This window comes from Myxocyprinus asiaticus, chromosome 19, assembly GCF_019703515.2.
Source record: "Myxocyprinus asiaticus isolate MX2 ecotype Aquarium Trade chromosome 19, UBuf_Myxa_2, whole genome shotgun sequence".
NCBI classification, from domain to species: Eukaryota; Metazoa; Chordata; class Actinopteri; order Cypriniformes; family Catostomidae; genus Myxocyprinus; species Myxocyprinus asiaticus.
In genome coordinates, this window is record NC_059362.1 from 47789433 (window position 1) to 47808643 (window position 19211).

A 19211-nucleotide genomic window follows, 5' to 3' on the forward strand; every position below is an offset into this window, starting at 1 on the left:
TAGCTTTACCGTTTGAGACCAAGATGAACATTTACAGTCTGGTGTGACTTCATGTGTCCATATACAACTGTGAAATGAATTTTGTGTGTGTGTTTTAAATGAACATGATGGCTTTATATATAATACATAAACCAAAGATAATGCTGGTTGCAGAATGGTACCTAAACATGGTAGTCTTGCATCAAAGTACCATGATATTGCCATCTGATACCATCCGATATTGGAATGTTGTTTCCAAGGGGTGCTCATACAAGGAATTTGGCCTCTGAACAGAAGCTTGCATAAATGCAAAAGCTAGACACAGAATTACAGGATAAGATGAGTAGTAAATTTATGTGGAGTTATACAGGAATGTGCAAAGGAAATTTTTCAAATGTGTGAGATTGTACAGGTAGAAGTACAAATATGAAAAATTTGAATTTGCGTATGGAACACATGGGTTTGTATAGATGGCGCACATAAATAAATATTACATGCACGTTTTATATTGCACCATAATGTTCCATGGTTTTGATAAATGTAATGTCTAGTCTTTTTAGATGCTTTGTCTATGACAGTATGCTCCATGCATCTGGTTGAACAAAAAGCTTTTGTGTACTGACTTTTTCCGTTGAGTACTTTAGGTTTGCTGGCTATGTTTTGAGTAGCTTGCCAAACACTGGTTATCTTGCCAGATGTTCATACCAGGATGACCATTACCTGACCACACTGATTCCTTTGGATGGTTCCTCTGATCTTCAGGTCTCAACCCACAACAAGCACTATTGTGAAGGTGTTCACATTTGTGGATCTGGCATCACTAGCTCCTCTGCAGAAAATGTTATGATCGCTATCTAACCTTAAACATACCTGAACCCTGAATATTGTGCGTTCTAATGAATGCTATGGTTGTTCTTGCTCAGGTCTTCGTCCACTGTAGTACAGCAGTGTGTTATCCCTCTTCCACTGGCTCCTATGAGCAGAGCTGAAACTTTCCCTCTTGTTTTGCTCATGGATTTGATGTTACAAGTTTTGTGCTACATCACCCTATCTGTTGACGCTGATCACACATTTGCTCATTTAGAGCATGTACTGTAAGCTCGAATGAGTTTCTGGGAGGGAACCTCTTCAGATCTGTCATTCTTTGGCAGCGGGAACTTCTGCATCTGCACTGATCTCTCAATGTTTACACAGAAGAAGGGTCTGGAATTGGATATTTCGCCCTTGCCTGTTTGTAGTATTCCACTTGGAGTTTCTCTTTAATCACAGTGCTCTACCTGTGTGTAGTAATCCACATGTTGGTGACTAATCAAGGCATGTTTACTCAAGAGCAGATAGGGCCAACCATTTAGGGTAGATGCAACATCACTGAGGCTTTGGGTGACCATCTATTTTCCCTCAATACATGTCAACCTAATTGGTTTGGATTTATTCACACACACACACACGTGTGTGTGTGTGTGTGTGTGTGTGTGTCTCGAACTGGCTCCTCCGGCTAGTCTTTATCCCCCTCCCGGCTGATTAGGACAATTCGGTGCCAGGCGTGCGTCCTCACGGCCCGGCCACGCCTCCTCCTCGTCACAATTATCATTGTACTATAATAGTCATTTTTACTATTATTGATATTAAAAAATTAGCAGAGATTACCATACAGCAAATACTACCATGATGTCTAAATACCTTACTTTGCAATTTAAATATCTTATAATCAAATTTTCAAATGGTCCCGCTTGCCATGAGCAGTATTTATGCATTTACCCATGCGCCACGCGCCATCGCACTGGCAACTATGGCAGCTACTTTGGGCTGATTAACTGTATAAATCCATGTAAACATCCACGTTAAGTGTAAATGCCTTTTGCTGTGCCGTTCGCGTGATTGACAACTGGAGCGCGAACAGACAGCATTTATGCCCGTGCACAGCGAGGTGCGCCTGAGAGATGTGTGGGCGCGAGGTGATCGTATGGCGAATAATATATATTAATATAAAGAGTAAACATGTCATCTAATGTACATTATTGTATATATTTCTTATACTTTAGTATTTTTCAACTCCAATACAAGCTGGGTAGCGTTTCTGGGCGCATCGCACCCTCATCCGACCAAATTATCATAACCTACATGTTATAACAGAATATTTAAATCATCCACAGAATCATAATTTCCACTGTGTGCAGTCTCCTGAGTTAAAATAATATCACCTCAGTGAATTATTTAGTAAATAAAGAATTCTTCAACTTAATGGCAAAATTCTGTATAAATGAGTACATTTTAAAATGTATCTGTATGTTTTGCCTCTCTATATGTTTTTAATTTATTTTTTTTATCAAGTAATGATTTGTCAAAAAGTAATTTAATACATTCAGCATGAAATAAAACATTGCAGGAGTGAAGGAAGCAGTAAACTCCCAACTCGTACGTCTTCCCTGCGATGGATTATAGGCAATTAACCATCATTGAGTGTACATCAAATGTGCAGGAAAATTATTTTTTCTGTTCACAAAATGTATCAAGTTCGAAAAAAATATGTATATATTTCCTTTCATTGAGTATTAATGGAGCAACATAATTTGTGTGAAAAGAAATAACAACAGAAGGTTGTTTTGATTAAAATTCTTTTTTCTTTTTTTTTTTTTTAAAGGTGGCACACACTTGGGGTAAAAGGCTCACAAAATTGGGGTAAAAGGCCCTCACACTTGGGGTAAAAGGCTCACGCACTTGTGGTAAAAACCCCTCGCACTTGGGGTAAAAGGCCCACGAACTTGGGGTAAAAGGCCCACGCACTTTGGTAAAAGGCCCACGCACTTGGGGTAAAAGGCCCACGCACTTGGGGTAAAAGGCCCTCACACTTGGGGTAAAAGGCCCTCACACTTGGGGTAAAAGGCCCACGCACTTGGGGTAAAAGGCCCTCGCACTTGGAGTAAAAGGCCTAAACACTTGGCTAAAGTTAGTTTTGGCCCACTCTCGCCTGTCTCTTATGGATATCTGAGTCTCATATATGCCCTAATTAATGTACAGCTCCAACATGTAGGACAAATCAGCCCGACAATGGACGGGAGCCAAGTTTGACCACTAGCTAACGTCCTGGGCCCTCGAATCAGGTTTGGTTCAGTGCTAGGGTTGCCTCCCATCCTGTAAAATACGGGATCGTCCCGTATCGAATCAATACGGGATGCGATTTGTCCCGTATTTAAGCTGGTCAGATGGCGTCACGGTGAAATCGTTCCAGATCGTTAAATTAACATTTATAATTTGCCTACGGTGGGTAAGGGACCATCTGAAAAGTCCAAACATTGTGCTAAAACATGCTAATACAGTGGAGGGTACGGTAAGGGACTGTCTGAAAAGTCCACAAATGGTGCTAAAACTGTGGATTTTTTTTTTCTATATAAATGTTCAATAATATCAAACAATGTATGAATACAATCACTGAGTCATAAAGACAAGTACAGGTGAAGGAAGAAAAAAAAATAAGTATAAACCAACCAAAATGTATACATAAATAAGATAAAGGAGACAAATAATAGAAAAGATAAAAATAAATATATTTTTAACATATAAATTATGTATTTTTTTTTATATAAGTCAGGGGTCAGGAAAGTTCTCATTTCAGCTTATAAGAAAGGATATACAATTTTTATTAATAACGCATATTAACTCAATGCATTTATACACTCATTTAAGTGTCCCTTATTTTAAAACTTCAAAAGTGGCAACCCTATTCAGTGCACAAACACAATCGGGCGATCTCACTCCGTAGCTCAAACTGGCTGCGATCTTCCCCATAATTTCACCCATTTTCTGCCACTTAGAGCATTTCATGTGGAGTAGACATGCCTTTCTCGCATCTGTGCTGTAGTGTGAGATGAACTGAGGCCGGACCTGTTGCCATGATGACAGACCCACAAGAGCCAAGGCGTTTATAACATCCTCTTATAGTTTATTTTGTGATTATGACTGTACATTGTTTTGTAAATGAATGTTCATTATACCATTTATTACATGGCTACTTACCATTAAAAAAAAATGGGTTGAATTTGTTTACTACGGTAGCCCTGAACCGCACTGTGAAAAAAAAAAAACATTTAATTAAAATTTTCAAACATTTTATTTTTTTTATTTTTTTTTTACTTTTTTTTTCTAAAAAATGTTCTCTCTCCTCAGTTTTTTTTTCTCAAATTTTTTTTTTTCTGCTTAAGAGGTAACACGTGAGAAAAAACTGTGTTTTGCTTGCTAGCTAACAATTTTCATGCGGTACCAACCTCTGCCACCAATACGTTTTGCAATGAATGTTTTGCTAATGTAAATGAAGGAAAGAAACATATATATTGTTTAAGAGTCTACTAATACATGAGATCCCACAATTAAATTAATATACCTCAGGTTACATATGTTTCATATGTCATTCGTTCTCAAGTGTAACAACGGGAGTTATTTCCCACCTGTTCCCACCTCTATCTGTCAGTGGATCACCAGCTTTCTGACAGCCAGACAGCACTGGTTCCCCCCAGGGATGTGTGCTCTCCCCACTACTCTTCTCCCTGTACACAGATGACTGCACCTCCAAGGACCCCTCTGTCAAGCTCCTGAAGTTTGCAGATGACACCACTGTCATCGGCCTCATCCGAGATGACGATGAGTCTGCATACAGAAGGGAGGTTGAACAGCTGGTTCACTGGTGCAGTTAAAACAACCTTGAGCTGAACACACTCAAAACGGTGGAGATGATAGTGGACTTTAGGAGGAACACCCCAACACTGTCCCCCCTCACCATTCTAAACAGCACTGTGGCAGCAGTGGTGTCATTCAGGTTCCTGGGCACTACCATCTCATAGGACCTGAAATGGGAGACCCACATTGACTCCCAGCAGAGGTTGTACTTCCTTTGCCAGCTGAGGAAATTCAACCTGCCACAGGTGCTGCTGATACAGTTCTACTCAGCAGTCATTGAGTCTGTCCTCTGCACTTCAATAACTGTCTGGTTTGGTTCAGCTATGAAATCGGACATCAGAAGACAGTTCAGACTGCTGAGAGGATTATTGGTTGCCCCCTGCCACCCCTTCAAGAACTATACACTTACAGAGTGAGGAAAAAGGCTGGAAAAATCACTCTGGACCTCACTCACCCTGCCCACTACCTTTTTGAACTGTTGCCTTCTGGCCGACGCTTCAGTGCACTGAGCACCAGAACCATCAGGCACAAGCAACGCCATTCATTCTCCTTTATCATCCATCACTCGAGCTCCTCTGGACATTATCTGGGTCACCCTCATCTGACCTGCCGGGTCAGAACCTTTGTGGATGAGTCGATTGTTTTCTGTGGCATTCAGTTAATGTAACTGTGATGGAAGGTCTCCAAGGAGAGTTGATGTTTTGGGCTGGAGGAGAACAACAACTCACAGTGAACTGCATCACATCCGTGAGGTGTATCAAACACACATTACACATTTAAACACGGGTCTGTTTGAATTATCATTAATAAACATGAGCTGCCTAACTGAAGCAATGATGCTTCTTGGCAGTTTATCAGGATGTAGACTAGTGAGATAGAGCGGAACAGATTTCTCATTTTGCCTTGATTAGCTAAACACAATTACATTTGTGTGGTGAATATACTGTATATTATTTATTTGATAATACTTTACAATAAGGTTACATTCATTAATATTTGTTAAAAACATTAGTTAACATGAACTAACAATGAATAATACTTTTACAGCACTTATTAATCTTGGCATTTTTCAAAACATTCATTTTAACAGTTGAAGTCAGAAGTTTACATACACTTTAGCCAAATACATTTAAACTCAGTTTTTCACAATTCCTGACATTTAATGGTAGAAAACATTCCCTGTTTTAGGTCAGTTAGGATCACTACTTTATTTTAAGAATGTGAAATGTCAGAATAATAGTAGAGAGAATGATTTATTTCAGCTTTTATTTCTTTCATCACATTCCCAGTGGGTCAGAAGTTTACATACACTTTGTTAGTATTTGGTAGCATTGTCTTTAAATTGTTTAAGTTGGGTCAAATGTTTTGGGTATCCTTCCACAAGAGTCTCACAATAAGTTGCTGGAATTTTGTCCCATTCCTCCAGACAGAACTGGTGTAACTGAGTCAGGTTTGTAGTCCTCCTTGCTCGCACATGCTTTTTCAGTTCTGCCCACAAATGTTCTATCGGATTGAGGTCAGGGCTTTGTGATGGCCACTCCAATACCTTGACTTTGTTGTCCTTAAGCCATTTTGCCACAACTTTGGAGGTATGCTTGGGGTCATTGTCCATTTGGAAGACCCATTTGTGACCGAGCTTTAACTTCCTGGCTGATGTCTTGAGATGTTGCTTCAATATATCCACATCATTTTCCTTCCTCATGATGCCATCTATTTTGTGAAGTGCACCAGTCCCTCCTGCAGCAAAGCACCCTCACAACATGATGCTGCCACCCCCATGCTTCACGGTTGGGATGGTGTTCTTCGGCTTGCAAGATAACAAAATGTTTCTGACAGATTACTTTCTAATATAATTAAAATAAAAAAATAACGAATCCATGAACAATGCAACCAGTAGCGCATATGCCGCATACCCACTTGTATTTAGCATATACCCACCTACAATGAGCAATCACATGTAACCAACGTCAAACTGCTGAGATGATGCTCTGTTATAAAAAGTGTCCACACGTGGGGGCCTGGATAGCTCAGCGAGTTATCTGAAGGTGTATGCTTAAATGTTTGAAATTCGTTTTGTAGACAAAAATATAACTGTGCCACCATATTAATTTATTTCATTAAAAAACTAATATTTGGGGGGCCTGGGTAGCTCAGTGGTAAAATACGCTGGCTACCACCCCTGGAGTTCGTTAGCTTGCTAGTTCGAATCCCAGGGTGTGCTGAGTGACTCCAGCCAGGTCTCCTAAGCAACCAAATTGGCCCGGTTGCTAGGGAGGGTGGTCACATGGGGTAAACTCCTCATGGTCGCTATAATGTGGTTTGTTCTCGGTGGGGCGCGTGGTGAGTTGTGCGTGGTTGCCGCGGTGGATGGCGTGAAGCCTCGACACACACTATGTCTCCGTGGCAACACACTCAACAAGCCACATGATAAGATGCACGGGTTGACGGTCTCAGACGCGGAGGCAACTGGGATTCGTCCTCCACCACCCAGACTACGCGACCACGAGGACTTAAAAGCACATTGGGAATAGGGCATTCCAAATTGGGAGAAAAAAAAAACGTTTTTGAAATTGATGACTTGGACCAAATAATAAAGAAAAGCAGCCAATAAGTGCCCAACATAGATGGGAACTCCTTCAATACTGTTTAAAAAGCATCCCAGGGTGATACCTCAAGAAGTTGGTTGAGAAAATGTCAAGAGTTCATGTCTGCAAATTCTAGACAAAGGGTGACTACTCTGAAGATGCTCAAATATAACACAGTTTTGATTTATTTTGGATTTTGTTTAGCCACAACATAATTCCCATAGTTCTATTTATGTTATTCCATAGTTTTGATGACTTTACTATTATTATAAAATGTGAAGAAAAAAAAATAAAAAAAAATAAAAAAAAAAATATATATATATATATATATATATATATATATATATATATATATATATATATATATATATAAAATAAAGAATGACTAAGTGTTTCAAAACTTTTGACCAGTTGTGTGTGTGTGTGTATATATATATATATATATATATATATATATATATATATATCTTGATAAAATTACATCATGCCCACCTCTTCAGTCACTACTACACCACTGAAAGTAACAGCATCATGTGAAAACTGTACCCCAAAATTTGACTTCAAAGGACAAACTGCGGCTTATTGTGAGTGTTACATAACTCAAGTGACTTTCTGCCTGTTTGTCCTGCACGACGTGCTGCGGTTGAAACACAATGTTCTCACTGCACACTACAGTCACGTTTTACTGTATATCTCAGTGCTCGTTTCGATAACCAATGCAAAGCGAGCGTGGATAATGACGCAATCCCACTTCTGCAGACAGAACCGCCCACTTTGACCAAAAAGGGAAATCCCCTAAAATAGAAGTAGAGCGCGCTTTTCCGCCCTCCCCAGAATTCCCACAAGTCCCGCCTCCTACGCCAGGATTGGCTGCGAAGGGCAACTTATTTGTCTGTGATTGGATAGTTGAGAAGTCGTTCATTTAGCCGGTGGGAACCTGACCGGTCGATGACGTCGCATCAAAAATAGCACAGTGTGCATTTAGCGTAAGAACAAACAAACGCAACGTATTACGTTCAGCGTACATTTTTATATAACTATCAAGAGAAATATTAAGATATGAATGTCTTAAAAAAAGCTATTGAATACCTTAATAAAGTAAAAAAAAAACAACAAAAAAAAAACGCAGTGTCTGGCGTAGTGACGTTCCCCAGGGGGCGGGGTTTTCGGAAAGCGGGTGTGTCTCGCTCAGGTCACGTGTACAGCACCGTGTGATCTGTGAGCGTGTTTTGCTCGACGGGGACAATTAGAGCGTCTCGCCGACGTATCGTACCGAAAACAAGGTAAGTCGCTGGGGAACGACGAGTTTTTACGGCTTTGTGCTGAAGTATTTGGGTTTTAATCGGTGCATGTTACTCGGAGCGTGTAGAATTAAAAGTGTGCATGCTTTTCTTGACCAACTAAACGTCAGTTCTGCTTGTAAGAGCTGTTAAACCCTCCGTCGACACTTCTATGATAGGCTACATAGCTCAGTTAAAACATGACTTGTATTACACATAATTAACTAATATTGGTATATTATGTTCATGCTTTTTTGAGACCCCCTCACCCTCCACAAAAGCACAAATGTGTGTTCCAGTGAGACACTTACAATGGAAGTCAATGGGGTCAATTTTTGGAGGGTTTAAAGACAGAAATGTGACGCTTATAATTTTATAAAAGCACTTACATTAATTCTTCTGTTAAATGTTGTGGATTATTTGAGCTGTAAAGTTGTTTAAATAATAATTTTAGGGTTTAAGAGTTGATGGCGTTACGTCGTCATAGCAACAAAGTTGTAAAATTGTCTAACTTTAAACAGATGTGGTTAGTAAGTGATTTTATGACAGTAAACTCATGTTAACACACATATTGTTTATGTCTTGTGTCTATACTTTTGAAACAGTGAGTATTTTAATGTTTACAGATTATTGACCCCATTGACTTCTATTGGAAGTGTCTCACTGGAACACACATTTGTGCTTTTATAAAGAGGAGGAGGAACGAGTGGAAATTAATTTGTGGTATTCAACATTATGACACAAATGCAGCCGATTGAGTTTAACTTGTATTAAACATGGAATATTCCTTTAACCAGATGAACCTCACTCCTGCTTTAACGGGGTCATGAAATGTGGTTTTTTTTTAAGTTTTATTATCGTACCTGAGGTCCACACCGATAATGATATAGGGTTTTTTTTGTTGCACCAGTAAACTTAATCGGAAGAGAATGAACAAGCGCCACAATATTATAAAACTACATTTCAGGGTTTACACTTAACGCACATCCAACACATTGCATCCGAATATATTAAACTGTTCATCTCAAGCACAACTGTTAACTGTTTTTATTGATTTATTTTATCCCCTTTTCTCCCAATTTGGAATGCCCAATTCCCACTACTTAGTAGGTCCTCGTGGTGGCGTGGTTACTCACCTCAATCCGGGTGGTGGAGGACAAGTCTCAGTTGCCTCCGCTTCTGAGACCGTCAATCCGTGCATCTTATCACGTGACTCGTTGTGCATGACACCGCGGAGACTCGCAGCATGTGGAGGCTCATGCTACTCTCCACGATCCACGCACAACTCACCACACGCCCCACTGAGAGCGAAAACCACTAATCACGACCACGAGGAGGTTACCCCATGTGACTCTACCCTCCCTAACAACCGGGCCAATTTGGTTGCTTAAGAGACCTGGCTGGAGTCACTCAGCACACCCTGGATTCGAACTCGCGACTCCAGGGGTGATAGTCAGCGTCAATACTCGCTGAGATACCCAGGCCTCCAAACAATGCATCCTTGATTGAGAAACCCTTGAAGGAAACATGCATTTCTTTTAATGTGTTATTTACATTGAAATGTAACTTTTTAAATAGGGTAAACGGGTGTGTTCAATAGCACATTGTCATATTAGCATATTTATGCTGTGGTACCGAAATTGGTATTGAGAAATTTCACTAATACCGACTACTGAAATTTAGGAACCGTAACAATACTACTTGAGACCGCATCTTTTTAGAGGCGTGAGATGTGTATCAAGCGGTCAAAGACGTCTGTCTAGAACATGAATATATAAAAAAATAATTCAAAATAGTCCAGATGGGTCCCCTTTGGTGTTCATGAGTAGTGAGGTCACACAAGGCCTGTCTGTCCTGCTCCTTCTCTGTGTTTACAAACCGTTTTATGGTCTTTGATGTTTAAACATATTCTCTCCTCTGTATCAGTCTAATACGGTGGAGCGAGGATGAGTGCGAAGTTAAAGGATGAAGCACATTTAAGAGCGATGGCCAAATTTAAAACCAAACGGATGGACAAGTCAAAACCAGACTTTGAGAGGGACTCGGGATTCTCAGGTCTGTAGTTGTGATATTTAGATTCTCTGTTCTGCTGTTTGATTATGTAGGTAGTGAAGACTGATTTAGTTTAGTGTGTGAAATTATAAGCAGCTGTTGACTGCAGTTAACCAGGTAAAGTCAGACAGTGTGTTTGATGTGTGTGTGTTTCTCGACAGACGGCAGCTCTGAGCATCTGAGTGCGATTGATCAGACAGATGCAGATGATGCGTCGTGTTTTGTGGGTTCTAGATCACACGCCTCTCCGCTGAGCACTGTGGTCGGGGGAACACTGCAGCGTTTGTCACCAATGATCATCATGAACAATGTTGTTCTGAATCAGGTACACTTCAAATGTTCCTAATAGCTTTTAGGTTTCATTTTCTATACTCATGTTATTATTTACAGGCAGCACTGTATTGATAATCCTCAAACATTTGGTTTAGGGTTTGTTCTGACACTAAGTATTAAACTTCTGCAATTAATACAAACGTAATTTTTTAGAGAATTGTAGCCATTGGTGTGCTGTCTATTTTTTAGTCTTTATATCTGTCTGTCTCTCTGTCTGACTGTCTATCAGTCTGTCTGACTTCATTTGTCTGTCTATCTGCCTATCTATCTACAGTGCCCATCCTGATTTCTTGTTTTTGTGGATATCTCGTACTACTTTTTTAAAAAAAATTTTTTTATTCAAACAAAATCCAACATAAAACAAAGACAATCTGAGTAAATACAAAATACAGTTTTAAATGATAGTTATTTATTGAAGCAAAAAAGTTATCCAATACCAACTGGGCTTGTTAGTACTAAATCCCCAAATCTATGAAACTGCATTCATAATGGGGTTCAGCTGGACTAGACACACCCAGACCTGATTACTGCCAGCCCTGTTCAATCAAATCAACACCTTAATAGAACTTTTCAGCAGCATGAAGTTGGCTAAAAGGTCTCACTCTGTAGCACACTATGCCAAGGTCGAAAGAAATTCCAGAAATAATGAGGAAAAAGGTGATTGAAATACATCAGTCTGGAAAGGGTTACAAAGCTATTTCAAAGGCTCTGGGACTCCAAAGAACCACAGTGAGAGCCATTATCTCCAAATGGAGAACACTTGGCACAGTAGTGAACCTTCCCAGAAGTGGCCGTCCTGCCAAAATTCCTCCAAGAGCACAGCGATGACTCATCCAGGAAGTCACAAAAAAGCTAAGGACAACATCCAAGGAACTGCAGGCCTCTCTCACATCACTAAAGATCACTGTTCATGACTCCACTATCAGAAAGACACTGGCCAAAAATGCCATCCATGGAAGAGTGGCAAGGCGGAAACCACTGCTAACCCAGAAGAACATTAAGGCTCGTCTGAATTTTGCCAGAACACACCTTGATGATCCTCCTTTTGGGAGAATGTTCTGTGGACTGATGAGTTGAAAGTGGAACTGTTTGGAAGACAGGGGTCCCGTTACATCTGGTGTAAATCAAACACAGAATTCCACAAAAAGATCATCATACCTACGGTCAAGCATGGTGGTGGGAGTGTGACGGTGTGGGGATGCTTTGCTGCTTCAGGGCGACTTGCAATAATTGAGGGAAACGTGAATTCTGCTCTCTACCAGAAAATCCTAAAGGAGAACGTCCGGTCATCAGTCTGTGAGTTGAAGTTCAAGCACAACTTAGACAATGATCCAAAGCACAGGAGTAAGTCCACCTCTGAATGGATCAAAAGAAGCTAAATTTAAGTTTTGGAGTGGCCTTCAAGTCTGGACTTGAACCCGATTGAGATGCTGTGGCAGGACCTTAAATAGGCAGTTCATGAACAAATCCTCCAATGTGTCTGATCTAAAGCAGTTCTGCAAAGAAGATTGGGCCAGAATTCCCCCACAGTGTTGTGAAAGACTGATCTCCAGTTATCGGAAGCGTTTGGCTGCAGTTGTGTCTGCTAAAGGCGGCACAACCAGATATTAAGTTTAAGGGGGCAGTTAGTTTTTCACATGGGTGATATAGGTGTTGGATAACTGTTTTGCTTCAATAAAAAAAAAATATATATATATATATATATATCTGAAAACTGTATTTTGTGTTTACTCAGGTTGCCTTTGTTTTATGTTATCTCGTTTGAAGATCTAAAAAATGTAGTATGAAATACACAAAAACAGAAGAAATCAGGATGGGGGCAAATACTTTTCTGTTCTGTTCTATTCTGTCTGTCTGTCTATTGGTCTGTCCATCTGTCTGACTGTTCATTTGCCTGTCTGTCCTTTCTGTCTGTCTGTTTCCTATCTGTCTATTTCTCCATATGTCTGTCTGTCTACCAGTCCTATCTGTCTGTCTGTCTATCTTTCTATCTATTGTTATGTCTATCAGTCTGTCTGACTGTTCATTTGCCTGTCTATCTATCTGTCTGACTGTTCATTTGCCTGTCTGTCTGTCTGTTTCCTATCTGTCTGTCTCTGTCTGTCTGCCTATCTTTCTATCTGTTGGTCTGTCTGACTGTTCATTTGCCTGTCTGTCTGTTTCCTATCTGTCTATTTTTCCATATGTCTTTCTGTCTACCAGTCCTATCTATCTGTCTGTCTGACTGTTCATTTGCCTGTCTGTCTGTCTGTTTCCTATCTGTCTATCTCTGTCTGTCTGTCTACCAGTCCTATCTGTCTGTCTGCCTATCTTTCTATCTATTGGTCTGTCTATCTGTCTGTCTGACTGTTCATTTGCCTGTCTGTCTGTTTCCTATCTGTCTATTTCTCCATATGTCTTTCTGTCTACCAGTCCTATCTGTCTGTCTGTCTGACTGTTCATTTGTCTGTCTGTCTGTCTGTCTGTTTCCTAACTGTCTATCTCTCCATCTGTCTGTCTGTCTACCAGTCCTATCTATCTGTCTGTCTAACTGCTCAACTGTCTGTCTGTCCTTTCTGTCTGTCTATGTGTCCTATCTGTCTGTCTGTATACCAGTCCTATCTGTCTGTCTGTTCATTTGTCTGTCTATCTGTCTTTTTATCTGTCTGTTTAATGTACATCATCTAGTTTTGTTTTGAAAATTTGAAAATATACTCATGTATGAATTTTACAATATGTTTACACTGTAAATTTTAAAGCCTGTGAGTTTTGCATCATTATCACCCGTTAACACCAGATGAAGTCATATTTAAATTTCAATCATTTATCTACAGTCTGGAAAAAACACTGCTGCTTTGAAACCGTGGAGCTTCAGTCCAGCTGTTGAGGTAGTTCAGCAGCCTCAGGTCGTCTTCCTGCAACCTGTGGTTCCTCAAATAACTGCAGCAGTGCCAAAGGGACCCCCTTCAAAACGCAGACGACACAAAAAATACCTCCCCATCCTCAAATCCTACCCCAAAATCGCCCCTCACCCCGGAGACAATCCACACAAGGCAGGCAGCAACAGCTCATCTTCTAGTTCCAGTTCCAATTCTTCAGTAAAGAGTGACCGTTTGTCTTCCCAGCACTCGTATCGCAGTCAAAAAGACAGACGGCACAGCTCGCAGTCCAGCACAGTGTCCGGCACGCCAACCATACCCAGCTCGCTTCAGTCATCAACGCTTCCACACAACACATCAGTTGACTCAAATACTACGGGCTGCCTTGACGGTGAAGGGCAAACAAACGTTAGTCCCGAATCCACGGACAACCACTCCGATCCGCCCCTGCGGACGTTGACGCCTAATTCACGTGCCGTTTCTGTGAACGCCATCTGCGAAGGGGACACGGACAACAAGGTGAAGCGGTTCTGCAACACATACAACATTCTCAGTAAGTCAGGATTGCTGAACATTACGCTTCGCACGAAAGAGTTAATTCGGCAGAATCGACGGACGCAGACGGAGCTGGAGCAGCTACGTGAGCACACAAACCTGTTCATGGAAGCTCTGCAGACGGGCGACTCGGGAATCTGGAGCAAACTTCAAATGAGCATGCTAGAGGAGGACAAAATGAAAGATAAGATGCCACATAATGAAGAGGAACGAGACATGAAGTAGGACACGGGGACCATTTCTCAAAAGAAGGTCAATGAACAATAAACTCGGTCAGATCACAGGGCACGAGGGTGTGTGATAAACCATAGTGCTTTTAATATGTGCTTAAGTTTCATTGTCCTGAAATTATCTCTTATCTCCAGAACTGTGGTCAAAGAAAATGCCAGAGTCAGAATGTTATTAAAGGTGAAGTGTGCCATTTTTCTATGTTAAAGTACTTGAGGGCTTAAGTGCTTAATATTGCAGAGTATCAGTATTCGATTGGTAGTTTGAACACTCTGACTCTGTGGCAGCAAAATGTTCTATTTGTTTGAGCAGCCCGAAATGCAAACTTCAGACTCAACCAATGAATCGTCCCATATAATATGAAATCGTCCCGGTATTAAAGGAACAGAATTTTGTTCTGTATTAAATCCATTCCCGTATTGTAGTGTCTCGCACCCAGACCGCTGAGAACATTTCAGTATGTGTTTGACCACTGTACGTAAAAATTGATAGAAATGCAATGTTAAAAACACTGTTTGAATGCAAAACAAATCAAGAGAAATGGACCTGAAACACATACTTATAGTATTACATACTACTAAACATTTAAGTTGAAATATGCAATGTAATGTTTTATTTCAGTGCTCGAAAGTCAGCTTGTGGGAACAATTGTGGCGCTTTTAGTACCTAAAGTACAGTACAGATTTAGTTAAAATGCTTGACATGAATAATGCTTAATTTACTACAACAAACAGGGAGGATGACATTTTTTGCCAACCCTTTACAATAAGGTTCTATTTGTTAATGTTAGTAAATGCATTAGATATCATGAACAGTGACTTTTTACAGAATTTATTTATCTTGGTTATTGTTAATTTATCAAAATTAAGGGTGGTTTGCGATGCTTTGCGATCTTCACAAAATAGGTATCGTTTGAAAGTTTAGAAGCTCTACTTTCCAATGCATGTAGACATTATGACCAAAACTGAACAAGTGCTTTAAAATCTGCAGACAAATCAGAAGTGTTAGTTTTGATAATCTATAAAAATAAAAAAAATTCACTGTTCATATTATTACAATCAGTAAAAACATCAAACTGGTCAAATAGTCGTGTCATATGTTGTTGGAAATTTCTCGGAGTAGAATACAACCAGTCTATTTGTTTTACTCACAGACAAAAATATAGTGAGTAATAGTTAAGTATATGTCTTTGACAATTATGCTGGTGTTGCTTATATGACGCATTTACGCTTATAACTAAACGAAACATAAATGTAACATAACATATCACATATCATAACTTAGAGGAGGTGATTATCTTTCAAACGAGTCCACACACAAGATAATCAGATGTATAGATCATTAGATAATCCACATGAAGCACAATGTTACATATGGCCACCAGGAGATGGCGCCAAACACATGACACAGACTCAATGATGACTCGAATGACACAGAATGAAACTCATTCTTCATGATTTTTCATCAGTTTCTTAGTCTGAGATTCTCAGAATGTATCAATCTATATATAAAAAAAAAAATTTGTACATTTTCTATACAATAATACCAGACACTTGACACTCCTGTTTTTTTTTTTTTTTTAATCCAGTTATAAGCCATTAATTTTGGGTATGCCATTGAAACAGGAAATCTTTAAAAACACCTTCAGAGCTTAAAGGGTTAAATCCTAAGATAGATATTTTACTCTATGCGCAACCCTCCACTACAATGAGAGGAAATCACTCGCATTTACAACCAAATTTCACGCTATGCGACTAAAAATGTACATATTTGACGACTGGCTGGTAAATATTTGGATTTCACTCACCAGTAATTGTGTAATGTGTGTCCAACGACGAGATCCATGCAACCGATTTGTCATTGAATAATGTCTCTTTTTAATACTCTTTCTGTTCTTTACAGTCAGCTGTTGATCAAAAACAAAAAAAAATAAACATTTAATTCTTATCAGGCATGGTACAGGTGAGATAAAGTCATTAAAGTCTCTCTCATTAATATGCGCTCATTTACAGAAATGCATGTTTCCTTAAAGGGACAGTACCGGTTTTTAGCACGTATTCAAGAAATCAATATAAATACCTGTAATTATGCAATTAAACAATAAACATGTAATAAAATGTTTGCATTATAATATCCTATTTATTGATTAAATACATTGATTTGTTCATTAAAAAAAAAAAGGTAAAATGTGATCAAAATGATGAAAAATGGATAAAATATAATTAAATTAATATTTTCAGAATGTACCTAGATACAAGGTCCCCTGTATAATTAACAGCATTAGCTGGGAGAGAATTTCTTTCATATGTAAGCAAAAGGGACATTATAACTAAACTAATCTTTTTTGTAACTTGTTTTGTTGAAAAAGCATGGCATAAAATGTCATTGATGTGCATAGTATTTGAAGAGTTTATTAATTTACCTGAATTTGCAGGCTTTGGAGTTACTGTCGGACAAATCGTTCCAGCTGAAAGAGAACGTTAGACACTACTTTCTTCATGGACACTTATATTTATTTACAGAAGTCTGAGACCACGTTGAAATCAGGGATATGTTTATTTCAAGTTAGACCTAGAAATAAAATGGTAGGATTCTGAAGATGATAAAACTCTGCAATAATAAAATATAACCTGATCATCTGGTTAACAAATACAAGGCATTGTTTATTTTTCAGTTCAACATTATACTCCCATTGTTACACTGATATATAATAGGATGTGTAATGAAAATGTTACATTAAATAAAATACAATAAAAATGCTAAATTGAGGCATTTGTGGTCCTAGACTTTTGGACCTCACTGTAGGTGTATGTGTACATTTAATTGCATTTTATTTAAACGTGTGATGGTGAAATGACTGGCACGTTTTATGTCCTTTTTGTACGTTGAGGTCTCTTAAAACGAATTGCCTTGCTTCAATGACAGTTTTAGTTCTCTTTTGTATGAAAATGTAGAAAACATTTTGTAGTCTGGCAGTTTTGATAATCTTCAGATACGTTTTGGTGTCTAATTGTGAGTGTTTGCTCCTGTAACAGCTGCGTTTTATTCATTTGACTGATTTATTGCTGTTGATTTGCTGAAATATGCAGCATATTTGAGTCAGAACCTGGTTAACCAGTTTAACATCAGTGTCTTCATATATATATATATATATATATATATATATATATATATATACACACACCATTTAAAAGCCAAAAAGGCTTCAAATGTGATGTCTGCTAAAGGTGTCAATCTGATGTCTTATTCTGTGAATTTGGAAATATGCACATTCTCTGATTCTGGCAGAAACGTTTATGTATATATGTTGCTTTTATTACTGACATCTCTTTATTCTTGTCATAATAATATGCTGTGTTGTGTATGAAAATGTTTGTCATTAGACAAGTCTCACATTTACAGTTGTGGAAGTATAATAACTTCATAACCACAAACACTGTTTTATAACAGACTGATACACATTCTCTGTCTGTGGTTGAGTTTAGCAGAACTGATTTATTACAGCTCAAATCCTGTTAATCCTGTGTGTGGTTTTACATTAATACAACATACGTGCACTTGTAAATATGACATTGTATGGCCTGTTTCTAGATGAGGTCTTAAATTAAGATATCATACAGGAATTAAGCATTTTCTTAAGAGAGCATTTATCAGCTGAGCAAACCAGTTAACAATATTCCTTCTGATTCTTTTAAAATTGTATATTTTTGGAGTGTTTTTTTCTCTCTCTCTTCATTTTCCACTTGTTTTCATTTTAGGTTTTAAGACATGGTTTACTCGATAAACTGCAATGTCAAATGTTTTCATGTCATAAAGTTATTAAAATAAATTAAAATGCACTGTTGTGTTCATAAATTGTACATTGTAGCTACACCTATTTTATATTACAGCATATGTCTACTCAAATGTAGACCACAATTCATTATGATAAGTTATTATTATAAATGCAAAATGATCAATAGATCAAAATGTGCCCAAAGATGCAAAAATCCCAAATGTATCTTTCAAAACAGGGTAGTCTATTTTTCTGTGACTTGTACGCTTTCAAGAGAAATAAAAGGCATGCATAGAAACTCTGTACTTGTGATTACTGAAGATTTAAGATATGTGATTATCACAAGCATCAGCTGAATTTTGATTAAAGAGATAGTTCACCAAAAATGTCAATTCTGTCATCATTTACTCACCCTCATGCCATCCCAGATGTGTATGACTTTCTTTCTTCTGCAGAACACAAATGAAGATTTTTAGAAGAATATTTCAGCTCTGTAAGTCCATACAATGCAAGTGAATGGTGACCAGAACTTGAAGCTCCATAAAGCACATAAAGGCAGCATAAAAGTAATCCATAAAACTCCAGTGGTTTAATCCATGTTTTCAGAAGTGATATATGTATCGGTGAGAAACAGATCAATATTTAAGTCATTTTTTTACTATAAATCTCCACTTTCACTTTCACATTCTTCTTTTCTTGTTTTTGGCGATTCACATTCTTCGTGCATATCGCCACCTAGTGGGCGGGGGGGTTGGGTTATAGTAAAAAAAAGTTATTAAATATTGATGTTGCTCACCCACACCTATCATATCACTTCTGAAGACATGGATTAAACCACTGGAGTCTTATGGATTACTTTTATGCTGTATTTATGTGCTTTATGGAGCTTCAAGTT

At 38.6% G+C, this 19211-nt stretch overlaps 1 protein-coding gene across 4 annotated transcripts in view; it reads left to right on the plus strand.

Annotated features, from left to right (window-relative positions):
• The first annotated feature begins 8432 nt into the window (after positions 1 to 8432).
• The window catches only part of LOC127409695 (CLOCK-interacting pacemaker-like), a 287186-nt gene continuing 276407 nt past the window's right edge, over positions 8433 to 19211 (plus strand). For 3 of the 4 annotated variants that reach the window (XR_007892027.1, XR_007892026.1, XR_007892025.1), the window contains exons 1-4: positions 8433 to 8518; positions 10442 to 10570; positions 10729 to 10892; positions 13714 to 15830. Coding sequence is in view for 1 of the 4 variants with exons in the window: in XM_051644442.1 (XP_051500402.1) it covers positions 10462 to 10570; positions 10729 to 10892; positions 13714 to 14538 (1098 nt within the window). In the remaining 3 variants the exon portion in view is untranslated. Of the gene's footprint in view, positions 8519 to 10441; positions 10571 to 10728; positions 10893 to 13713; positions 17715 to 19211 lie in introns of those variants that run through there. The other variant, XM_051644442.1, reaches the window with a different exon arrangement.